At 35.7% G+C, this 26,598-nt stretch overlaps 1 protein-coding gene across 3 annotated transcripts in view; it reads left to right on the forward strand.

The window, feature by feature from the left end:
- DMXL1 (Dmx like 1) overlaps positions 1–26,598 on the forward strand; it is a 135,889-nt gene that overhangs the window by 80,300 nt on the left and 28,991 nt on the right. For 2 of the 3 annotated variants that reach the window (XM_021702214.2, XM_044917059.1), the window contains 5 exons: positions 5,947–6,125; positions 11,605–11,735; positions 14,182–14,267; positions 15,409–15,610; positions 16,621–16,738. In XM_021702214.2, the coding sequence (XP_021557889.1) occupies positions 5,947–6,125; positions 11,605–11,735; positions 14,182–14,267; positions 15,409–15,610; positions 16,621–16,738 (716 nt within the window). Of the gene's footprint in view, positions 1–5,946; positions 6,126–11,604; positions 11,736–14,181; positions 14,268–15,408; positions 15,611–16,620; positions 16,739–20,717; positions 20,781–26,598 lie in introns of all 3 variants that reach the window. The other variant, XM_021702213.2, reaches the window with a different exon arrangement.

The raw sequence follows: 26,598 nt of genomic DNA on the forward strand, positions 1-26,598 counted from the left end.
GGTATTAAAGAGGGCCCGTATTGAACGGAGCATTGGGTGTTATATGCAAACAATGAATCATGGAACACTACATCAAAAACTAATGATGTAATGTATGGTGATTAACATAACATAATAAAAAAATAAATTAATTAAAAAAAACAAAACATGTGGTTCACTTAGTGTTAAGGCCACATCCAGGTTATGTGATGCTCATCTTTCTTTGAGAACTCAGAAACTGTGCGGAATCAATCATAGATGTAACTTAGTACTAGAAGAGGAATTAAAAGTCACCATTTGTTTCCCTTGTTGTGGTGTAAATTCTGATTTCAGTTTTCTTTGCAATGATGGTCTCATGAACTAAATTTTTTTTTCTTTTTTTCTTTTTTATTTATTTAAATTCAGTTAGCCAACATATAGTACATCATTATCATGAACTAAATTATATTTCTCTCTACATGTCTTTTATATACTTAATACACTAATATTTTTAGTGACAAAATTTAAATATGACTAAGCCTTGTAATGTAAGAAAATGAGTATAAGTATAAAAGTATAAAAAGTATAAGATTTCAGTTTGGCAGGTTAGAATTCTTAACAAAAATGTTAATCTAATCAGTAACTTATTTTTTTAATCAAATTTAACTTGGTGAATTCCACAGCATGTATTAATGAAGGATTTATGTTTTCTGACTAAAATTAGTGCAGGTGCATTTCGTGGAGTTAGGAATTATTTTGTTACTATGGTTAATTTTTAAAAGAGAATCAGGTGAGCAATAGCAAGTTTGGAAAAATGATTTTTTTTTTCTGCTGATGGTTAAAAATCCATACTTTGCTTTTTATTGCATATTATAAAGCAAAGCAATGTTTTTATTGAAGAATTGTTATTGTATTTTGTCATAATATTTGCAGTATGAGAACTGAATTTTCCATCTTCATCTTGATAAATACATAGTAATGATTGTTTATGTCTCCACATTGAGGAATAAAATATAAAATGAGTATTTTATTTGTGGTAAGCATATCTTTTTCTAACTATGAGACTGCTAATGATGTTTTAGACGTTTTAAAGTATATTTTTGCCATTTGATTATTTATGTTAAATATGGATCGGAAAATCCAAATGTTTTGCTTCTCCCCTAAAACTTGTATAAAAAAATAAAAGTTTTCTATTCAGTATTTAGCGATTATACATGTCATTGCTATCCTTCCTTTAGCAAAATATATAAAATAGCAACATTTCTTGACCAGAAAAAGTACAAGACTCTTAAGCGTTTTTAAAATAGAAAACGATCAGCTATTTACAATACAGATGAATATGCCCAACAATTTTAACTGGCTACTGAACCAAAAAATAACTAGTTTGCCAGAGAAGGGAATACATCTTTTGTTAGACTCCTTGCGCAGACTTCTTTTTTGAGGGACAGATATAAATTTTCATTAAAAAGCATCTCTTCATTTCGTAACTACCATATTTATCCCTTTGTGACAGGCTTATTTCACTTAGCACAATGTCCTTGAGGTTCATCCGTGTTGTGGTATATGATAGAGTTTTCTTTGTACAGCTGAGTAATATTTCACTGTATGTATGTACTCCGTTCTCACTTTTAATAAGTCTGTTGAGCTGGAGATGAAATCTTACAGGCACACACATGGTCTTCAGGGTGATGGAAAAATAGTGTTATCTCCAGATTTTTTATTATATAACCCTATCCACAAAACATGCATGAGCAAATCCTCAGTATGTATGTATGTATTTATTTATAAATACATGTACTCTTGCTGATCCAGATATTAAACATTGACAGATTTTCTTCTTCCCCTTACCACTTCCCTCCCCTTTCTGCTTCCCTTCTCCCACCCCCCTTTCTTTTTCCTTCCTCTATTGTCATCTCTTTCTCTCTCTTCTCCTCCACTCCACCTCTCCTCTCTTCTTTTCCTTCTCACCTTCTTACCCTGTTTCTCTTTTCTTTCTTCTCCCCACTTCTTCTTATTAAAAAAATCTAAGTAGTAGTTGTAATATTTTCTTTCCATATTCCAGTGAATCACTTTGAACACCAACTATCTTGGAAACTACTTGCTCTGTGATTTGGAGACAAATCACTACTTTCTACTAAGATAGTCATCATTTCATTTTTATAGGTACTTATGAAGTAGTTACAAGGTACCACTGCGCCCTACCAATCCTTGAGAGTCCGTCTTTCTAAAATTGGAAAATTTCACCTGTCAGACATTTTTTTGCATTAATTTTATTCTTTGAGGATTAAGAAGTACCTTAAATTTATTACTCCTTGCATCTGTTTTGGTCTTTTCCTTTTAAGAATCTTTGAAGTTTACTTGTAAAGTCATGTTTTACATATAATTTTGAGAATTTTTTTTATATAATTTGTGTTGGCCTATATTTGTACTTCTCAAACTTTTTGCCTCAAGTGGATGCTAGAGGAGAGTGAGTATATGTACCTCTTAGGAGATCTCTTATGCTGAATTATCTTGCCAAAAGCAAGAAATAGATTCGGGATCTATTTTATCTTGAACTTACATGACTTTTATCTTCTCCATATCTTTGTTTCTTTCCAATAAAATATTTTAAATCATCATTTAAATTACTTTCATCCTCCCACCCACTAAATTTTGGAGCTAAACTTGAAGGTCCAGGACAATGTCCCCCCCTGAAGTTTCATGTACTCTGTGACACACTCATGAATAGTCTTGTGATAAGTGTGCCTTAGATTGAGATGCAGAGAATGAGATCATTCTGCTGGTTACTTTGAGGTCACTTTTTAAAAGAAAAAACATTTAAGTCTAGGTTTAGAATATTAATTTTATTTGATTTAAAATGATAAACTTGGGGCACCTGTGTGGCTCAGTCAGTTAAGCTCCTGCCTTCAGCTTAGGTCATGATCTCGGGATCCTGGGATCAAGCCCTGTGTTGGGCTCCCCGCTCAGTGGGGAGTCTGCTTCTCCCTCTCCCCCTGCCCCGCCCCCCTGCTCATGCTCACTCGTGCTTTCTCTCAAATAAATAAATTCTTTTTAAAAAATAAAATAAAATTACAAACTCAAAAAGTGTGACTTGTTTTGATTTTAATCAAAACAATATATGTGCATGGTAATAAATCCAGTAGTCCAGAAGAATTTATGATAAAAAGCAACATTGTCTTTCTTACTCCTCTGTACCTCCTCTGCCCATTCTTTAGATGTAGCCTCTTAACCATTTCTCCGTTTCTGTTTTGAGTTCTTTAGGAAGTCACGTCCATAGTTCCAGGAAGTCACTGCAGAATGTACTAGGAGTGAGGATAGAAGTTCTTTTTTTTTTTTTTTTTTTTTTAAAGATTTTATTTATTTTTTAGAGAGCGAGTGAGAGAGAAACAGCATGAGAGGGGAGAGGGTCAGAGGGAGAAGCAGGCTCCCCGCTGAGCCGGGAGCCCGATGTGGGACTCGATCCCAGGACCCTGGGATCATGACCCGAGCCGAAGGCAGAGGCTTAACCATCTGAGCCACCCAGGCGCCCGAGGATAGAAGTTCTTAAAATGGAGGGGAAAGTCCACTATCTTGACTTTAAAAGCACTTCTTAAAAGTACTTTCTATGAATCCAAAGCAGCTAAGAAATTTAAGAAATTTATGTTAGTGAGTGATTCTGTCTTTTCTTACCCGTGGGTATGTTGGTTTTTCTTTACCCACTTTCCAGCTTCTCTATGTTCCTTATAATTTCTAAGCTCCATATCCAAGTTCCTTTTCAGTTCTCCCTAATACTGTTTTTTCCTTCTATTACTAGTAAAGTAGCCATTTACCCCCTTAGTAATGCAACACTAGAGTCAGTTTTTATCCAAAGAGTGACAGAGGTTCTTGATATTTGATTATTAGCATTTTCAAAAATCAGCAGTTGAGCCCTCAGCCACTGTGCAGTCTCTATTGGTCCTTCATGGCTATGCTAACCTGCTGTGATTTAAACATAAAATTGTCTTAAGTCTTGCTGTAATTTATGGGAAAAGAAGAAGCATCTACGCTAATGAGAAGCTACAGGTTATTTCTTGTTTGCTGGGAGGCATCACTCAGGTCCTTTTATTTATAGCATTTCAAGTAATAGAACATTCAGTATTGTGAAACTGTTTGCCATTTTTTTCTTTGCTCATCAAAAGTATTTTAATAACTAGTTTTATATTTTTGGTATTGAGTCTGTAATTTTAAACATTTACCCCAGTGTGGTAACTTTTCTTATTTTCATGTCGGTGTCTGGGTTCATTGACTGTACTTGTAAAATTTTCTCTTTTTAAAAAAATCTTCTTAGGTTTTGGTTTAAAAACTCTGATTTTTTTATCATATAGCTGTCTTGGCAAAAATGTATTCATTCAGTGTTTGTAAGTTTTATTTTTCCAGAGATCCTTTAAGCTCCTATGTTCATATGCCTTCTAATCTAAAAACAAAAAAAAGACAGCAGAGTGGCGCAGCGGAAGCGTGCTGGGCCCATAAAAACAAAAAAAGCAAAATAGTAATGTTAAAGTCAAATGATTAATTTATTTTAAATCACAGCATTAATTTTTGAAAGGTAAAAAGTACCTTTATATTCTAAATTTTTAACTTGATCAGAATTTGATAGAATCACTGTTTAAGTTATAGAATGAATATGAATGTATGCAACATATATTAGAAACATGATTGTTGACTATCAGTTGCTTTTAAAAACAGGAAAAAAAAATTGGGGTACCTGAGTGACTCAGTTAGTTAAGCATCTGACTCTTGGTTTTGGCTCAGGTCATGTTTTCAGGGTCTTGAGATCAGCCCCATGTCAGGCTCCCGTCAGTATGGAGTCTGCTTCCTCCTCTCCCTCTGCCCCTCCTCCCACTTGTGCGTGTGCTCTCTCTCAAATAAATAAATAAATCTTTTAAAAAGGCAGAAATTTAACACATTTAATCTGAAAGTTCCTTTTAAAATCATTTGGGAGTTTGTGTAATAATCATACCATGTCTAAGCAATCTTTTAGAATTTTATCCATTTTAGTTTCCTTTTTTTCTGAAATCACTAAATCACTCTGTTAAACTCAGCTTGGCTGTAGCTTGATATAATGCATGAGCATGCTGTTTATGCAAGCTGAGTAGCTTCAAACAATAAAACAAAATTACATTACAGGACACATATTTGCATTCCTTTGAAAGGTAAGTCAGTTCTCACTGGAACCATTGAAGGAGAATATTGGTGTGCCTTATTGTGGAGTTGTTTGCTTGTCAATTAGATATAGGCTTCTGTTTGGGACAGCCTTGGTTCTGTACTGGTGACTTGCATCTTGTGACTTAATATTTGTTATTTATATATTTGTGTAACTTGTTTTTCTTTCCTGAGGCCCTTAATACTCTAAAGTAAAATACTAAGGGAATACTAACCATTAAGTGTTTTAAAAGTTAAAACAACAAAGATTGCATTTTCTCTCTCTTTATTGTTCCACTGACCAGAAAATTCCATGTGCAAGCCATTTCCAGAAGTTTGAGTCAGTTTAATTCAGTTGTTACGTATTTGAATTTTTTATTTATTTTCAGTGAAAACATTCAGTTTTGTATGTAGATAAAAGGCCAAGGGATTACTAAAGAACCTCATAAGTGAGTTGTTGCCTTCAGTTAACATTGACATCCCATGATACTCTTTGTTTTCCATGGTATTCTTCAAAGTAAAGGGATGTAGATAATTTGCTGTCATGATTTTAGCTCAATTGTGGACTCATTTTATAGGCAGATATTATATCCTGTTACCCACATAACATTCAGAGAATGAGGGATAAGTTGAGATAAAAGTAAAGATTGCGTTTTACAGTGATTTTTGTCTCACTTCTACTTAATTTTTTTAACCTTACTATAGTAGTAATGATCTCAGTTTTGTGTTTGTGCTTATTGGTAACCTTAAATCTTATGTAAAGATAGATGAAATTAGTACAATGGAAATAGTACTTATTTTAATAATACTTTATTTTGTTTTCATTAGTTTCTTCGCTTGTGGAAGAAGGAGAGAAACAGAACAAACGTTTTAGGCCATCAAAAATTCCTTGCAGAGATTCTGCCCTACCGACCTCTTCTTCATCAGTAGTCTGCCAGGAGTCACTGACAGTCCAAGAGAAGTTCATCCCACCAGAGCTCAGTATCTGGGACTATTTCATAGCCAAGGTAATAAAAGTGCCACCTAGAACAACACTTTGAATAGTGTTGCAATGAAATGGAAATGAAAATGTTTAAAATAAGTGGATTGTTGCTGCTTCCAAGTATTTTCCCACTCTGGTTTAGAAAGATTTCATTTTGTCAGGCTGCATAACAAAGCAAAACAAAAAAAACTCAAAAATATTTGGCCATTGGGGCGCCTGGGTGGCTCAGTCGTTAAGTGTCTGCCTTCAGCTCAGGTCATGATCCCAGGGTCCTGGGATCGAGCCCCACATCGGGCTCCCTGCTCAGCGGGAAGCCTGCTTCTCTCTCTCCCACTCCCCTTGCTTGTGTTCCCTCTCTCACTGTGTCTCTCTTTGTCAAATAAATAAATAAAAATCTTAAAAAATATATATATATATTTGGCCATTTCCATCCGGTTTTTAAGGCAGCCCTTTGATAAGTTATGATTTCTATATTTTAAACAAAATACAGTTCTTAGATAAAAAGATGAATCAACACTGTAGTGCTAAGGTACTTGATGGTAATTAAGGAATCCAGACTACTAGCAGTCACAGGGCCATTGCTGCTTTCGCTCCTTTTCTGTACTGCAGATGGTCCTACATGGTTCTCATATACACACGTTATAGTTACTGCCGTTTAGTGAAGTAACGAGTCCCTCAACAACATGGCTCAAGAGTTTCCACAGTCTATTAACTGTGAGATATTACCTCAAGTATGAACTTCCCTGCTGGCTCTTCCGTCCACATGTCACTGTGGAAATAGCAGATGCACCTCATGTGCAGTGATCAATCACAACAGTTCTTTCAGAGTCTATTGGCGATTGATCAATTAGGACCCGTTACTCAGTTCGTATACAGACAGCAGAGTGTCAAACTCAAGTGACATTTTATAAAACTGGATAATGGGAAGAGGGAATTGGCTCACAAAAGTGGAAGTGCTACCAAACAGTGACAAGTGGTAGCACTGTGAGTGACATTCAGATCGAATGTAAGCAGTATGTCGGCTAATAGAATTTAAATAAAAAATTAAGATGCTTTCTACAGAAAAAAATCAAATGTAAACAGAGTTTATGGAAAAATAGCTCACATTGGGGCTAAGTGACATTGCTGTCAGATTCTGGATGTGCAACCAGAGGACTTAGTGAGGGCTAACTTGTCAACAGAGGTGAGGAAAGTGTAACACAGGGATGAGGATTTTGTAGAGACTGTGAAATTGGCAAAAAAAACCCCACTTCACATTAAAGGAACTCTGGCTAATATTTCACAGCATTGAAAGTGTGAAGAATAAAATGTTGGAAGTTGATACAAATTTAGAAACAAGTATGATGGTTTGCCAAGGATTAGAAAAGATGCTTCCTTTGTATCCTAAATTACAGAGTTAGAAGAAGGCAAGCGCTATTCCAAGTACTCTTGATAAATTTTTTACATAGAAATAAAACACTTGATCAGGTACCTGGGTGGCTCAGTCGGTTAAGTGTCTACCTTCGGCTCAGGTCATGATCTCAGGGTCCTGGGATCGAGCCCCGCATCGGGCTCCCTGCTCAGTGGGGAGTCTGCTTCTCCCTCTGCCTTTGCCTCTGCCTCTCACTTGTTCTGTCTCTCTCTCAAATAAATAAATAAAATCTTTAAAAAAAAAAAGAAATAAAACACTTAAATTCTCAATATTTCTAATATTTTAATTATAGTGTGCTAAATAAATATGATTTTTACTATTTTTTCATTTCCCTATACATTTATTGCCAACCATAGAGTTTTAATGTTTTGAAAAATATTTTTCCTAGTCTCAGAATATTTGTAGTTTTTCCTTTGTTTATTAAGATTGCTTCACAATGGTTTCAGCTTGCTTGGTCGTTTTCATGTTCCTATGCTACTATGCAAAGCAAAAATGTCCTGTATGTGTCTTCTGCTTCTCCTGTGATCAGCCACGTCCCTCACATTCTCAACTTCTGCATGTTCTTTTTATTTCCTTCTGTTTGATAGCTAACTATTTTCTGCTGACAACAATCCTTTAGACATGTTATGCAGTAGCTTAATTTTTTTTGTATTTTTCTTAGGGTAAAGACAGGTATTTGTCTCTCCTTGTTCTTCATTGCCTTTTGCAGAGCTATTCATTTATTCAACAAATGTTTATTGAGCCCCTTACTGATATGGGAATATCTTTATGTCATCTTCATTTTGGAAACACAGTTTTAAATGATAGAGGATCCATGATGAGGAAGGCTTCTTTAGCTCTCTTGTTCCTGGATCTTGTTAAATTTCTGGCTGGTCTGCCCTTGTCCCAATTCATATCACAGCCTCAGGCTAGTTGAGAGGTTAGCTTTTTCTAGTTTGTACTGAGATCTCTTGCTTTTGATGGTGCCACTGAGCCTGGAATTTTTTTTTTTTTTTAAAGATTTTATTTATTTTTTAGAGAGCGAGCGAGAGAGAAACAGCATGAGAGGGGAGAGGGTCAGAGAGAGAAGCAGGCTCCCCGCTGAGCCGGGAGCCCGATGCGGAACTCGATCCCAGGACCCTGGGATCATCATCTGAGCCACCCAGGCGCTCCGAGCCTGGAATTTTTATTCAAGTAGCCACCTCTGGCCGTGCAGCAGAGTTCTTCCTGCTCCTGGACTGCCCAAGCGGTGGGGTAGGGTAGCAGCGGCCCCACCAAAATGCCAGGTTCTCACGGTTTCTCCAGAGATTCCAGTCAATTTTTCTTGAATAAATGCTTCTCTGTGTGTTGTATGCATTGATCAATTTCCAGTATCTTTAAATGGGTCTTTTTTACAACTTTGTGCAGTTTTACTGTTGCTTTCTGGTGAGAGGACTTAGGAGCTTCTCGCTCAGCAATTTTAGAAGTTCTCCCATCCCTGCTATGTGTCTTTACTGGGCTTCCCTACACTGAAGATTTGTAACTTCAGATTTCCCATATCACCTCTTCCATCTTTGCTCTTAACTATAAGGTATTAAAACTCTTACCATCCTGGCATGAAGCTTTAACTACATTTGTTCCCATCGTATTCATTCCTCCTGTTAATAAGGACGAAGAGTCCTTCCTATCAGAGACTTCGGTTCTGTTCTGAATCCCAGCTGTGCTTTTCTTCTCTACTTTTGACTCTCTGTTGACTGCTTCCCATCAGGACAGAAGTGTGCTCTGCTGTCTCTCATTCCAAAGCCTGCTTTGATCCCCAAACTTTTTCCAACTATTACTCTATTTCTCTGCTTCCTGTTATCATTCAGCTTTTTAAAACTATACACACATTTTTTTTCCCTGTTATCTTAGGTCCCTTTCATAGTTACCCACTGTGTGACTTCTGACACAGCTACCCCACTGAAGCTGCTGTTGAGATTCAGGGGGCATCCAAAGGGGCATCACATATAACTGAAACTTCTTTATCGTCATCTCATTTGAACTCTTAGCAATATTCAATGCATACGACCATTTCCTCCTTGAGAATACTTTTTTGTCTTGTTCTCTTAATGCCATTCTCCTCTAGTTTTTTTTTCCCCCAGTCTTACTATTTATCTTTCATAGTCTTTTTTCTTTATTCTTCCTTTTCCACTTGACCTGTGAATCTTGATCTTCTTCAAGGTAGGGGTTTTTGATATTTATTTTGTCCAATACCTCCCTTTTATAACCAAAGTTCTCTTGTACTAGTAAATGTCATCTTCATCCTAATAGTTTCTTAAGCCAGAAACCAAAAATAGTTTTTTTCCTCTCTGTCCCTTGCTCTTCATACTTATCAGCATATCTGTCAGTGCTTCCCCAAAATATACTGTCAGTATGTTATTTCTCTCCATCTTCATCACTAACACATAAACCCATGTTGTTGGAAACCTATCTCTGTGCTCTGCAGCCAAAATATAACACGAAGACAGAATGTGGGGATAAAGAAGAACAATAGTTTTATTGCTTTGCTAGGCAAAGGAGGCTGTAGCTGGCCAGTGCTTTCAAAATTTCAGACGTGCCTGAGGTAAAAGGTTGCGGGAGTTTTAGAGGAAAATAAAGTATCTGGGCAGTTTAGATAGGAATCTGGTATGAGCTACCAGCTCTTCATCATGTCTTCAAGGTGATGTCTGACTAGCGCCGGCCATCTGAGTCTCTTGACTGAGTATATTTTGAGGTCAGCGAGATGTCCACATTGATACTGAGCTCCCGGAACAAAGGATTCTACAGAAAAACAAGTCAAGGGTGAGGGGGCTTCAAGAATGAGGAAGAGAAAAATCTGTTGCATTTAAAGTCAAGCCTTGCTGAAGCACGAGTGTGTCCATCTGAATTTCCATCCATCTTTATGTTTCTGTAGCAGTTTCATCCAGACTGTCAACTCTTGCCTTACTTATTTACTCAAGTCTCCATTTCTAGTCTTGCCATTTGAGTTTTTCTCTCACAAGAGAGTGGGCATAGTCATACTCTTAAGATGTAAATCTCAATACCTCTCCTCCACTTAAAACTCACTAGTGGCATTCCATTACCCTCTTTACTGTGACCTACAAAGACCCTACCACACCTGTCTCCTGCCATTGTCTTCAGTGTTCATCCCAACACTTACCCTCCTGCGATAGTGGGCTTCAGCCAAACCACTTACTTTCCACGCCACACTCTTTCCCATATTAACGCCTTCCTATCTACGATTTCCACTGCCTAAAATGCTTTTCTTCCCTCTTGTTTTGTGGCTTACTTCTTGTCCTTTCAGTCTCACTTAAGTGCCGCTTTACCAAGAGGCCTTTCACAATCCGCTTATGTCAGTTCTTGTTAATGCTCCCAATCCCATCTGTCCTCTTTTCTGTATGGCCCAACTAAATACAGTTTGTATTTAGTTTTCTGTTATTTGCCTGTTTTTTTCCACGAAAATGTAAGCTCTCTGAGTGCAGTTACTGTGTTTATGTCTTAAAAATCCTTATAACGGGGCGCCTGGGTGGCTCAGTTGGTTAAGCGACTGCCTTCGGCTCAGGTCATGATCCCGGGGTCCTGGGATCGGGATTGAGCCCCGCATCGGGCTCCCTGATCTGCGGGGAGCCTGCTTCTCCCTCTCCCACTCCCCCTGCTTGTGTTCCCTCTCTCGCTGTGTCTCTCTCTCTCTCTGTCAAATAAATAAATAAATAAATCTTTAAAAAAAAAAAATCCTTATAACGGGCGCCACCCAGATGGCTAAGCATCTGACTCTTGAGCTCAGGTCTTGATCTCAAGCTTGTCAGTTCAAGCCCCAAGTTGGGCTCCAGACTGGATGTGGAGCCTACTTAAAAGAAAAAAATTCTTATGGCAAGTATACTTTTTGACACATTGATACTTGATAAATTTTTTGTTGAATGGCTGCATTAATAAGAGAATTGTGTAAAGTGAGGTTGAAGGCACAGAATGTCAAAAAAGAAGAAGCCAAATACTGGTTACTTTACTTTTTTTACATTAAAGTATCTGAAAATGGGATAAATTGCTAATATTAGACTCTGTAATTGAATGTTTTAAATCAGAGAGTTGAATGATAAATTCTGTAACTTTTTTATTTTAGCCTTTTCTACCCCCTTCCCAAAGTAGAGCAGAATATGATTCAGAGGAGAGTCTGGAAAGTGATGACGATGATGATGATGTTTTAGCCTCAGATTTCCATCTCCAAGAACATTCTAATTCCAATTCCTATAGGTATGGAATATTTAATTTTAAGCTTCTTTTTAAAAATTAATCGTGGCTTGGGGCGCCTGGATGGCTCAGTCGGTTAAGCATCTGCCTTCGGCTCAGATCATGATCTCAGGGTCCTGGGATCGAGCCCCACATCAGGCTCCCTGCTCAGTGGGGAGTCTGCTTCTCCCTCTCCCTCTGCCTGCCACTCTCCCTGCTTGTGCTCTCTCTCTCTCTGTCAAATAAATAAATAAAATCTTTAAAAAAAAAAATTCATCTTGGCTTATATACATAATATTTTTGAAAATAACACATGAAATTGGTAGCTTGTTGAGTTATAGCACACATTATAACTCAGATTTCTTTAGATGAAATTGTTAAATTCCTTTCTTTAAGAATAATTACACAGTAGTTTTTTATTATCCGTGAATCGGTCCTCACAAATGCTGTCTACTTTTCCTTGCCTTTGCTCCCTGGGATAAACAAACTCCACTGTTTTAGCCTAGAAAACATAATATCTTTTCAGTATAATACTAATACTCTAAGATCAGTATAATACTAATACTCTAAGTCAATGATTACTGTCTTAAAAATGGCTTCCACATATTATAAAAATCATAAATATTCAAAATGTTCACCCTCAGCTCCAGTGCTGCTTTATCCTTATATGTATGAGTAACAGGATATTATCTTGTCCCTTTTGATACGTTGTATATCTCTGAAAGGTATATATATTTTATCAAAACATTGTATGTTAATGATGTGATAGAAAAATAGAAATTTTCCACAAGAAATAAGTAGTATATTGGCGAAAATGAAATAAAAATACTCCTTTATTGAACGGAAAAAATATTTGGAGATTTTTACTTATTGGTATATTGTTGGTTTTTTCCTGTTGACCCAATTATATATAAATTATTTACATGTCTCAAAAGTCATTCAAACTCTGTAACTTAATAACAGCAAAGACCAAACAACCCAATTAAAAAAGCAGGCAAATGACTTGAATAGATATTTTTCCAAAGAAAATATACAGATGGCCAATAAGTACAAGAAAAGATGCTCTCATTAATCATTAGGGAAATGCAGTTTGAAACCACAATGAGAGATCACTTCACGCCCCTTAGAATGACTACTATCCAAAAACCGGAAAATAACAGTGTTGGCAAGAATGTGGAGAAATTGGAACCCTTGTGCTCTATTGGTGGGAATGTGAAATGGTGCAGCCACTGTGGAAAACATTATGGTAGTTAGGAAATTAAAAATAGAATTACCATATGATCCAGCAATTTCACTTCTGAGTATATACCCAAAAGAATTAAAAGCAGGTCTTGAAGAGGTATTTGTACAAACCTTGCTTGCTTCAGCAGCGCATATGCTAAAAAAAATGGGATTGGTATTTGTAGAAACCATATTCATAACAGCATATAGCCAAGGGATAAAAGCACTAGGTGTCTGTTGACAGATGAATGCATAAACAAAATGGGGCATATTCATGTGATGGAATAGTATTCAACCTAAAAAAGGATGGAAATTCTGACACATGTTACAAAGTGGATGAACCTTGAGGACATTATGCTAAGTGAAATAACTAGTCCCAAATAGACAAATACCATGGCAGTGGTGAATAATTCCACATATGAGATGTGTAGAGTAATCAAGTTCATAGAGACAGAAGGTACAATGGTGGTTGCCAGGGGCTAGGAGAAGGGGGAAATGGGGAATTATTGCTTAATGGGGATAGTTCCAGTTTTGCAAGATGAAAAGAGTTCTAGAAATAGATGGTGGTGATGCCACTGAACTGCACTTAAAAATAGTTAAGATGGTAAACTCTATATATACAATTTAAAGTAATAAAAAGCCAGTACTCTAAGAAATAAATGTGTTTCACTTTAAAAGAGAAGTTGAAATTTCTTTTTTTAATAAAAAAAGCAAAACTATATAAAAATGTGAAATTGGAAGTCTCACATTTCTTCCACCCATTTCTTCTCTACACCCTCTACATCTACCCATTTTTATTAGTTTCTGTTTTACCCTTCTGTTTGCAAAAATAAGTGTGTTTGTAGGTGTGCAAAATCTTTTTTCTCTGCTTTCTTACATGGAAGGTAGCAGGTGCATAGTATATATAATGTTCTATAATTTGATTATTTATTAATACATGCTGGAGTTCACTTCATACTAACCCTTCAAGATTCTTCTACATTCTTTTTTTATGGCTTCCTTAATATTCTGTGATTCCAAACCAAAGTGTTTCAGCCAGTACTCTCCTGGCAGATAATTGGTTGTTTCTGCTCTTTTGCTCTTATAGGTAAAGCTGACATGAGTAACTGCATGTATATATTGTTTTGTTTTTCTGGAAGTATATCTGCAGAGTAGATTCTTGATAGTGAAATTGTTGGATTCAAGAGTGGTGTACTCTTCTAAAACCCTAAGTAAATTTTTAACAGATCTACTGTTGTTTTATTTTTAGTTGGTCATTGATGCGCTTGGCAATGGTGCAGTTAGTGCTCAACAATTTGAAGACGTTCTATCCCTTTGCAGGTCATGATCTTGCAGGTAATGAATATCTTAACATGACCTAATATTCCCGTTGTTTAGCTTTTTTTCTTTCAAATAGTCGAGAAAAACTTTAGTAACTTCCTGTTGTAGAAGATAGGTTTCTTTTAACCAGACCAGCTGTCTATAAATGTGTCTGTCATACTGTTAGGTGCCATTAGGAGGACAGTGTCCAAGAAAGCAGGGGATCTGGACCTTACGTGATTGATTGTATTTGAGACTTTATTTATACCTCTAGTGGAGGTGTTTAATAGCAGTAGACACATAGAAAACTCAGCAAATGTAAAAACTTAGTGATTATTAACTCCAGAGGAAGAAAAGATTGTACAGAAAGAAAGGGGTGTGATAGTATACCACATGGTCCAGCTATGATCTATATTTATAAATATAAATAACAAGGTAAACACAGAAACACCAATTTAACCAAAAATTATTATGTGACTATGTTGGAATGATGGAGAGAGTAGTTTATTCTCATATTCTGTAACATAGTAATAAATGAGTACATCATTTCTAAAATTGAAAAATCCAGAATTCACAGTATAGGCATATTATTTAGATTTTTGGAGGTGAATAGCAAAAATAGCTAAAAGTTGAAAGTGGAGTGAGGAATCAGGAGAATAAAAGTATACAGAACTACAAAGTGCTGAATTTCATGTTAAGTGTTATTTAACTTCTTTTTTTTTTTTTAACTTTTGTGTATTTTCATTTTCTAAACAAATTTTAGTTACATACCATATAGAAATTGGGCTGATGCAAAGATTTAAAGCAATTATTTTTCCTCTCAACATATTTTCATAATATCCAGGTATATTTTTTCATGTGAAATTAAAGCCAAAAGCAGTAATTGATATAGCATTACTTTACATCATAAGTCATAAATATTATTCCAAGTTGTAATAGTAAAACTGATATAATTTCAACTCAGATTACTCTTTTTTTCTATTGTTCTGGGCCACCTAATTATGTTGAAATAGAGATTTATTACATCTTTTTTTTTTTTTTTAAATCCTCTGGAGGTCTCTCCCCACTCTCTTGCACATCTCCTCTGCCAAAGTGTCTATCTCAGTCATTCTTACAATCGACTGTAGCATTTTACTGAAGAAGACAAAAGTGGGTCATTTTTATTTTCTCTTTTCAGAGCTTCCAGTTAGCTCACCACTTTGTCATGCAGTTCTAAAAACTCTTCAGTGTTGGGAGCAAGTTCTTCTCCGACGACTCGAAATCCATGGTGGGCCACCTCAAAACTATATTGCAAGTCATACCTCTGAAGAGAGTTTGTCTGCAGGTCCTGCAATTCTCCGCCATAAAGCTTTGCTGGAACCTACAAACACTCCTTTCAAGTAGGTTGTCCTGTGGATCCTGTTTTTAAGTCAGGGTTTTACTAAATCAGTATGTTATTAATTAGTACTTTAAAAAAAAAAAAATTTAAGGCTTTCTGTGTTTCCTTCGTGGTTTTTGCCTCATATCTGTGTCTTTGTTTGATATATATTGTAGGCTTAGCAAACATTTCCTGCAAAGGTCCAGATAGTAAATATATTAGGCTTTGTGGACCCTATAATCCTTGTTGCTGCTAGTAAACTGCCATTGTAGAGTGAAAGCAACTATAGACAATAAGTAAACAAATGGACATGGCTGTGATCCAATAAACTTTATTTTCAAAAATGAAAGGCAGGCTGAATTTGACCTGTGGGCCATAGTTTACTTCCGCCCACTCTGGAACAGTGCTGTTCAAAATACTTAGTTAGCAAGCTGTTTTATCATCCATGAGGAGATGAAGCATTTGCACCAAAAGGTAAATCGATGCAGTGCTTGCTTCATCAATAAAGTTTTGCTGCAAAATGTTAACTGAATTAATAAACAGTGTACTTAGTGGTTTAGTGACATAGTTGATTTACATTATTTCACAAGTTCTTTAGTGAGCATCAGTAACAGAGTTCATGGAAGGCAGACCCTTTGAGTAGCTCTGCTTCTAGATCTCTCCTAGGAGAGATCTATTTTTCATAGATACTATGTTCCTAGGGGTTGCAAACTGCAGCCCTGACGCCACATCCACCCATCCTCCTGCAGTGTAAATAAAGTTTTATTGGATCACAGCCATACCCTTTCATTTTAATATTTCCTCTGGGTGCTTTCCTATCAGTGACTGAGTTGAGTGGTTGAAAGGCAGCCCACAAAGCCTAAAATATTTACTATCTGGTTTTTTAAGAAAAAATTTGCAGACTGCTGCCCTCAGTGATATGGTCTGATTCCGGTTAATTTATTATTATAAACATTCATAGAGCACCAAGGAAATGTGGCCGAGTTAATCAGAAATCTTCAAAGTGTATAATTAAATATCCTGTCTCTGTAGATCCAAACACCATCTGGCACTGTCTGTGAAGAGACTTTGGCAGTACTTGGTGAAGCAGGAAGAAATTCAGGAAACCTTTATCAGAAATATATTCACAAAGAAAAGATGTCTTAATGAGGTCTGTATAAGTTAAAACCTTTTACTCTTATTACTGAAGTCTTTTGTATTATGTAACCATAAAAAAGTTGCATTTTACAGACTTTTAAAAAAGTCACTTTTATATCATAAACATTTATTATGCAGTTAGTAGATAGAAAAAGGGACTGACAAGGAGAGACGGTTAGTATTTTCCTAAATCAAGTTTTAAAGTAACTAATTCAGATGTATTTAGAACTTATTTTTCCCCAAAAAAAGATACTGTTTGAGTGAAGATTCTACATCTTGTTTGCTGTGTTTTGAGTTGTCATGATTGCCTATCTAGGAGGCAAAGTAGAAATTTCCCATGATTTTCATATGATAGTTAAAAGAAGTTTATCTTAGAAGTTTAATTGAAACTAGGTTGGTATACTGAGAAAATTTCAAATATGTACATTTTATTTTTATTCTTTTGATTATGCTTTTTTTTTTTTTAAAGATTTTATTTATTTATTTGACAGAGACATAGAGAGAGAGAGGGAACACAAGCAGGGGGAGTGTGAGAGGGAGAAGCAGGCTTCCCGCAGAGCAGGGAGCCCGATGCAGGGCTTGATCCCAGCACTCTGGGATCACGACCTGAGCTGAAGGCAGACGCTTAACGCCTGAGCCACCCAGGCGCCCCTTGATTATGCTTCTTAATGAAATTTTGTAAACACAATTTATAAGTGTACTCTAGTTGATTATACTTTGATACTATCATTGTAATGATTATTTTTCTCATTTAGTTCAGTACTATAAAAACTTCCATTTTGATGATAATGGGGAACTTGCACCTGAATGTAAATTAACATATTACGTCTTTTTTTGTCACAGTATTGCTTTTAAAAAATATCGGGTAAACTCAGTAGTGGACTTAGTAATGGTACTAATTCCTTATGTCCTCATGGACTGACTAGTAACAAAGAGTTTCAAGACCGGCAGCTGGTCTGTGGATCACATTTTGAGAAGCATTGAACTAGGCTTCAAGCAAACTTTGCATGGTTTTTGAAGTGGGAGGGAAAACAAGAAGGTATTTCACTTGGAGAAATAAGGAAATAGAATGGCTTCTTTTCCCTAATTTCATTCTTTTTTTTAAAAAAATTTTTGAGTACAGTTGACATACAACGTTACATTAGTTTCACTTGTACAACCTAGTGACTCAACAAGTTTATGTATCAGAATGGCTTCTTAATCGACAGGTTAGCAAAAAGCAAGATGGCATATAACCTTAAGAAAAGGAAAAATTACATAGATCTCATTGCCTCTCGGTTTAAACACTGTTTTATAAGAGGCAACTGTGTGCACTGTTATTTAGTTTTTGCCAGATTATATATTTGAATTAGCCAAGCCAGAAAACAGACATAATTTTTGTCTAACTTAGAAAACTTCTGACTTACGTACCTTAGTATAACATTGAAAACTAAGCCAACAATAGTTAAAATAGATAGAATATAAATGAAGTATTTTTATTTTACCTTATGTAAGATATATTTTAAATATTGAGTGTATGAATTACCATTAAACAGTTCAAGAAAATGTTGGGATAAATAAAATTAAAAATGTACTGGATCAGAAACTAATTAATTAGGGTATATTTACTGGTAAGGTAATGTTTCTTATTTTATTTTAAATATGTCTTTGCCTAAAATAATGTATAACAAGTTAAAGTATTCTTAACAATAATTTATAAAACTCTGCTGCATTTTTCTGTATGAAAAGTATGTTTACTCTGTTCGTTATTTCTTTGTTTTTCTGATGTAGCTTATAATACGAATATGAAAGTTGGCATGATAATTTCAAGTACAAAATCATTTATTTATTTATTTATTTATTTTAAAAGATTTTATTTATTTATTTGACAGAGAGGGACACAGCGAGAGAGGGAACACAAGCAGGGGGAGTGTGAGAGGGAGAAGTAGGCTTCCCGCAGAGCAGGGAGCCCAATGTGGGCCTTGATCCCAGGACCCCGGGATCATGACCTGAGCCGAAGGTGGACGCTTAACCAACTGAGCCACCCAGGCACCCCCAAAATCATTTTTTAAAAAACAAGGTCATATTTGATTAATATAGGTGTAAAAATGAAAACATTTCTCTACTGCTGTTGTAGTCATTGTATTTGGGAAATTAAATAGTTCTCAAACAAAACGAAAAGCTGTTTTACCACTAGATTGTCTAACTGAATCGGAATAGTATCACTAAGGTAAGAGAGTAGCATGAGCAAGCCAGAAAGCATAAGGAAGGATAGCAGGTAAATGATTATAAGTCACCTTTTTAATTCCTTTGCTATTTTATTTTTAGTTTTCTTAGGAGTTATGATACCTTAAGAAAATTTTGAAGTTATTTTTGAGTTGTTATTTTAATCAAAGCATGCTTATGGACGTTGGACTAAAAGCTTTATAGTTATCAGTAAGCTGAATATTTTATCCGAATTTTATCTGCAAAATGAGTATAATATCCCTTAATCTGCAATGTTTTGACCAGTAGATCTAACTTACTTAAAACCTGACATGATTAATGGTAATTACTAGAAATTAATTTTTACCACTTTATTTTATTCTTTTTTTAAAATTTATTTTTGTTTTTTATTGTTTTATTCTTGATGGTAATATTTCTTTTTTTTTTTTTTTTTTGGTAAAGATTTTATTTATTTATTTGACAGAGAGAGAGACACAGCTAGGGAGGGAACACAAGCAGGGGGAGTGGGAGAGGAGAAGCAGGCTTCCCGCTGAGCATGGAGCCCGATGCGGGGCTCGATCCCAGGACCATGGGATCATGACCTGAGCCGAAGGCAGACGCTTAGCGACTGAGCCACCCAGGCGCCCCTTGATGGTGATGTTCTTAAAAATAGTGATATTTTGATAAAGGGAATATGAAAATGAAAAATTTATATGGTGAATCAGAGATTGGATGGAATTAAATAGAACAGTAACTTCATAGAATTAGTATAATATTATTTAATCTTTACTGGACAGTTGACTAGCTTATTTTTGGTATTAACAAAATTACCTTCCATCTCTTTTTTTATTAAAATGGTGATTGTATTTAAGTAGCTTGAGTCCAAGTCACTGTGACTTTCCAGGTGTTTAGGAAGTAGGTACCGGACAGGCCCTGTGTTTTGGATGGGAGGATTCTGAGACTGCTGCTGCTTCTTACTCCTTACGCATTTGAAAATGAAATTTTCTCCATCTGATGTTAAAATTTAAAATCCTCATGTATCCTCAGATCTTTTCTTTTTATATACTGCACTTTTAACATAGAAGGTCTTTCCAGCTTGTATTTATTTTGAAATTAAGGACAGATAGCTGCAAATAGACTGTATCTGAATGGTTTCCAACCAGAAAAAAATACTTGACAGCTATCATCTTTGTCCCCTACTTAATATTTCTGTTTTCTTTTCTGTGAACTAAAGGTCTTGAACCACTTCTTTAACAAATGCTAATATCCCCTTTTAAGAAGGATGTGTGCCTTCAAGCAGTTTATTGACTATTTCTGGCTAAATAAAGAGAAAGAATGAGAAACCTAGAATTCTAAATTTTCTCATCAGGAGGTTTTCTTGAGGAGTGAGATACCATGATAGAGACAAGGCATAGTAGTTTGTATGAAGAAGAACAATTTGACTTTTACTTTCAGGTGAGAGTACTGTGGCACCAGTAGCTCTGAAACTTGTAATATTAAGAACTGTCGGCTCAATTTTGCTTTAATGTCAGCATTTCAAAATAAGTTGGTTAAAATTTCTTGGAGGTGAAATAAAATTTACGGTGGTGGTTAATGAGTTCTGAGGGATTAAGGTTTCTCCAGCCTCTCACCATGCACCCCACACATGCTCCTTTTAAGATGTATGGTATTTAAAAAATAATAACTCAGTTCAGTGTTATTTTCTAGTAAATTCGGTTAAAAATATAATTTAAAAAAATATCCCCAGTATTTTGCATGTTATATCTCGTCTTTACTCTTTGTCATGTGGTTATTCTTTCTTGATGAAGTCATTAGAGGACAACTGTGAAACCATCAAAAATTCTATGATGGAGGAGCCAAACATCAATAAGGTACAAAATATCATTCAACTGAAATTAGAAATTGCATTCTTTAACAAGAAAAACAGATTGTTTGTGTTTTAGTTTTGAACTGGACTTTGTTTCCAAAGCAATTAAATTATTGTTCCCTCAAATTGCTTGGTTTCAACAACTTAAATATGCAATCATAAAAATGGTTTATGTTTTGTTAATAAGAGAATGCAATTTTAAAGGGAGTTGAATGTAACCTGTTTTGGCTACAGATTTTTCTGAGTAAATACAACTGAAGTTCTTAATAAAATGTAATTACAGTAGCCCTTATAGAATTATAGTGGTATTGTTCTATTTTTTGCAAGTGTTACTTTTGAAGTTAACATTTTCTCCTGTGATGTTAATTCCTTAAAATATATCAAATGCTGTTATGTAACATTGTACTTATGTTACATAACATGTACATATTATGTACATGTACACCTGTACAACAAGTACATGTTATGTAATTATTTTTCTGGTAGGAATAGCATATAGCAAATTGCCTTGTGTGTAGCAATTTCTCATAACACTTGAGATGAAGAGCAAAAATTGTAGGAATTTGTATAATCATGAAATACGTCCCAAATGTTCTATGATCATATATTCAAATATGATTTTTATTAAGTTGATATTTAACTCATCTGTTTCTTATTCTGATTTTAAGTCCCTCTCAACAAAGTAATTTTTAGGGGAAAAATTTCTCGGAAGATATTTTTTTAAGGCTACTAATTCCCACTGTTAATTCTTTCTCAAAGAAAATCTTTTGGTAAAAATAGGAAAAATAATTCTGTACAATTAATAAAAGAGAGTGATTAGCTGTCACGTGTGTGTTAGAACTCAAACTTTGGCAAAATACATTTATGCAGTTCATACTTTGGAAGTGTCTACCGGCCTTTGGGAATTTTGAAAGAATATAGTTGAAACTTTTTATCAGTTAATAAGTCCTTGCCTCAGTTAATTACTAGTCTGTACATTATCATGAATTCTCATCCAAAGATTTTTCTTCTTTTATAAGATGTTAATAATCAGAATGTGGTATTTCTGTAGTAATCACAGTACTTTAAAAGATAGTCATTCTGTTTGGTGAGTTAACATCATAACTGTTTTTGGCCAGAATTTTCCAAGTGTCTGCTACAATTTCTTTTAAACAGGTTTATTAGGTATACCTGAGTTAAAACATCTGCACGTATTTATTTAAATATAGTTTGACTGATCTTGGCATATGTATACACTGGTTAAGCCATCACCACACTTGAGAAAATGAATATACATATATATATAATACATACATATAATGTCCCTCTTCCTCCTTTCCTCCCACCTCTGCCCTCTTGCGCTACAGGTAGCTATCAGTCTACTTCCTCGTGTTATGGATTAGTTTGCATTTTCTAGTATTTTATGTAAATGGAATCATATAATATGTCCACTTTTTTCCCTCTAGCATAATTATTTTGAGATTCCTCCATATTGGGTATTTCAGTAGCTCATTGCTTTTTATCGCTGAGGTGTATTCATTGTATCACTGTACCATAATTTGTTTATTTTGTACCTGTTGGTGAACACTTGAGCTCTTCCCATTTCGGAACTATTTCAAGTAAGAATGCTCAGAATAGTCGTACACAAGTCTCTGTGTATGGGTATGGCTTTCATTTGTCTTGTGCAAATGCTTAGGAGTGGAAGGGCCAGATTGCATTGTAGGTGTCTGCTTAACTTTTTAAGAAGCTGCTCAAGTATTTTCCAAGGTGGTGGTACCATTTTACACCCCCAGCAGCAATGCATGAAATCTCAGTTGCCTTACCTTCTCACCAATAACTGGCATGCTCAGCCTTTTTATTTTAGCCATTCTGGTAGGTGTGTAGTGGTTTTAATTTGCATTGAGCATCTTCTCATGTGCTTGTTTATCATTCATATAACTTTTTGGTTGAAGTCTTCAAATGTGTCTTTCTTTGGGTTGTTTTCTTAATAGAGTTTTAACAGTTCTTTATAAGTTAAGTCATAGCTGATTGGCTATTGGCTGTTCTACTCTATTGCATGTCTTTTTATTTACTTTACAATTTGTTTTAAACTGAGTTGTTTTTTTAACGACTTTTTTTATTTATTTGACAGAGACACAGCAAGAGAGGGAACACAAGCAGGGGGAGTGGGAGAGGGAGAAACAGGCTTCCCGCTGAGCAGGGAGCCCGATGTGGGGCTTGATTCCCATGACCTTGAGCCGAAGGCAGACGCTTAACGTCTGAGCCACCAGACGCCCTAAACGGAGAAGTTTTTAATGGACACATTGGACCTCATCAAAATTTGTTCTGTGTATGGACATCCTTTTTGGTGTCATATCTAAGAAATCTTTGCCTAACCTGAAAGTCACAAAGATTTTCTCCTGCTTTGCTCTCATTTTAATTTTACAATTGGTGAAGATTACTTCCATCACTGCAACTTTCCAGTGAAAAAGAAATCTGGGGCGCCTGGGTGGCTCAGTCGCTAAGCGTCTGCCTTTGGCTCAGGTCATGATCCCAGGGTCCTGGGATCGAGCCCCGCATCGGGCTCCCTGCTCGCCAGGAAGCCTGCTTCTCCTTCTGCCACTCCCCTGCTTGTGTTCCTGTTCTCGCTGTCTCTCTCTCTGTCAAATAAATAAATAAAATCCTTAAAAAAAAAAAAAAGAAAAATCTAAAGCTCTGCCCTACAAAGAAATCACAACACAAAGGCATTGTTTAAATCCTACAAAAAAAAATTTTGGAGTCATTTTTTTATATGGCACAAAGTATGGATTGCAGTTATTTTTTTTAATCTGTGTATCAGTTATTCACCACTCTTTTCTGAAAAGATTATCTTTTCCTCCACTAAATTGCCTTTTCCTCCTTTTTTTTTTTTTATTAAAGATTTTATTTATTTATTTGAGAGAGAGAGAATGAGAGAGAGCATATGAGAGGGGTTAGGGTCAGAGGGAGAAGCAGACTCTCCGCCAAGCAGGGAGCCCGATGTGGGACTCGATCCAGGGACTCCAGGATCATGACCTGAGCCGAAGGCAGTCGCTTAACCAACTGAGCCACCCAGGCGCCCCTGCCTTTTCCTCCTTTTAAAAAACGAATTGACATATATGTGTCATGGATTCTGTTTTGGACCATTGATTTATTTATCTTTATACTAATCTCCCACTGTCTTACTGCACTGACTAGAATTTCCAGTCCAGTATTGAATAGAAGTGGTAAAAGCAGACATTTTTATTTTGTTCCTGTTCATTAAGTATGCTGTTATCTATAGGGTTGTTTTAGATGTCCTTTATAAGGTTGAGGAAGATTTTCTGTTCCTAGCTTGTTGAGAATTTTTAATCAGTAATAGATGTTGGATTTTGTCACGTGTTTTTGTTTTTGGTTTTTTGGGTTTTTTGGGGTTTTTTTGCTACTATTGAGATGTTCATATGGTTCTTATTTTAGTCTGTTAATACAGCTAAATAATTTGGTTGATGAGTTAGTTTATGTTTAATTAACCTTTCATTCTCTGATTAAGCTTGATTTGGTAGTGATGTGTTTGTTATCTTTTTTATGTATTGGTAGATCTGTTAAAAATTTTGTTAAGAGTTTTTGCATTTATGTTAATGAGGAATATTGGTTAATGGTTTTCTTAATGTTTTGGGGTTCTTTTTTGGTTTTAAACTAAAGCTGGACTCAGAAGATGAGTTGGGAAATATTCTCTTTAATTTTCTAGAAAAATTTGTGTAGAATTAGTATTATTTCTTAAGTGTTTGGTGGAATTCATGAGAGAAATCGTCTGGGCTTTTTTATCTACAGATTCAGTTTCTTCAACAGATATAGGGCAAGTCAGGGTATTTATTTCTTCTTGAGTGAACATTAGTAGTCCATGTCTTTAAATAAATTTGTCTGTCTGGGGCACCTGGGTGGCTCAGTTGGTTAAGTGTCCAACTCTTGATTTCGGCTCAGGTCATGATCTCAGGGTCCTGAGATCAAGCCCTGCATCAGCCTCTGTGCTGGGCATAGATCCTGCTTGGGATTCTCTCTCCCTCTGCCCCTCCCCCCTCTGTCCCTCTCTAAAATAAATAATAAGTAAATTTTAAAAAACAAATTTATCTGCTTCAAGTGTCAGATTTATAGGTGTAAAGTTATTCATAGTATTCCCCTATTTTTTTAATACACAGTGAAATCTCTGGGGATGTCACCTTTCATTTTTCTGCAGTTTTGAAAACAATTACTTCTTGAATATTTTTATTTCCTAATACTTTGAGTATTGGTGTCCTTTTATGTTCACTTGCAAGCTTCCCATTTCCTTGCAATATGCCTTTGATACTCTTTAGATCTCCTTTTACTTTGTTTTGTTTTATTATATCATTAGAGTAGTGCTGAAGTAATCCAGATGCTCACCTTCACGTTGTAGAAGGTGATAGTAACTGAAAATCACCAATGAGACCTGGAGTCTCAGGTCAGCTTTTCTGTAGATCTGTTGTGGGACCTTGAGCTCTTTACACCCTTGAAGGCTTCTTTACTAATGTATAAAATTAGGGTTGATAGTTTTAAACATGCTGACTGCTCTGATTTAAACAGTAGTGAAGTCCTGGATTTAGTCTGTTGTGGTCCTCTCTTCCTCAGTTCTTCAAGTAAGCTCTGTGGAACCTGAACATTGTTTAGATCAGTTCCTGTATAAAATTTCTCTTTTTTTAAATGGTGGTAAAATATACAAATAAACTTTACCATTGTAATTGTTCCAAGCGTACAGTTGTGTGGCATTAAGTTCCTTTATATTGTTGTGTAGCCATCACCACCATCAATCTCCAGAGCTTTTTCATCTTCCCAAACTGAACCCTGTCCCCATTAGACAGTAGCTCTCCATTTTCTCCCCCTCACCTAACCTAGCCCGCCACCCACCATCCTGCTGTCTGTCTCTGTGAATTTTATTACCCTGGGTATCTGTATAAGTGGAATCATACAGTACCTGTCATTTTATGACTGGCTTCTTTCACTTAGCGTACCATCTTGTATATATGTAGTATGTGGTGTGTATCAGAATCTCCTTTGTTTTTAAGCTTAAACGGTATTCCATTGTGTATACGTCACACATTCTGTGTAGCCATTCCTCTGTCAGTGGACATTTAGGTTGTTTCCATCTTTTGCCTGTTGTGAACAGTGCTGCTGTGAACATTGATGTACACATAACTGTTTAAGTCTCTGCTTTCAGTTCTTTTGGATATACACCCAATCTATGGTAATTCTGTGTCTACTTTTTGATCTGCATAATCTCTTAAAATCTCTTTTAGCACTAATATTTGTATTCTTTTTTCCTCACATATCCAGCACAATCAAATATTAAAGCATGGCCTGAAACCTTACATTAAGGTTTATATTAAACTTATATTAACCTTTACATTAAGACCATATTCGCTGTGGGGTTTTTTTTTACTATGATTTTATGTGGTATTGCCTTTAGCAAATTAAATTATATTCCTGGTACATGCAAGTCCTCTTTTTTTAGCTGACCACATCGTGTTTCCACTTCTTTCCTGGCCTACCTTAGATTTCATGATCCGTCATTATGATCAGTCCTTTACAAAAACCCTCAACCCTTTTGTGCTCTTCTCTCTCTGTCGTATTTGCCTTGAAAATTCCCAAACCTGTACATGCAGCTTTCTGTCTATTCTGTGCCATTGTAACCGAACCAACATGAGTTCCCTCCTCGGTGAGTCACAAATTCCAGGTTGAACTGTCACACAGAGAAAACTTTATTTGTAGCACATAAAGAGATCACAGGGAAAGGCTTCCAAAGCTTTGCATCCCCGAGCAAGGGTGAATGGGTTCCTTTTATTTAGGATTAGGAT

Source organism: Neomonachus schauinslandi, chromosome 7, assembly GCF_002201575.2.
Source record: "Neomonachus schauinslandi chromosome 7, ASM220157v2, whole genome shotgun sequence".
Classification (NCBI taxonomy): Eukaryota; Metazoa; Chordata; class Mammalia; order Carnivora; family Phocidae; genus Neomonachus; species Neomonachus schauinslandi.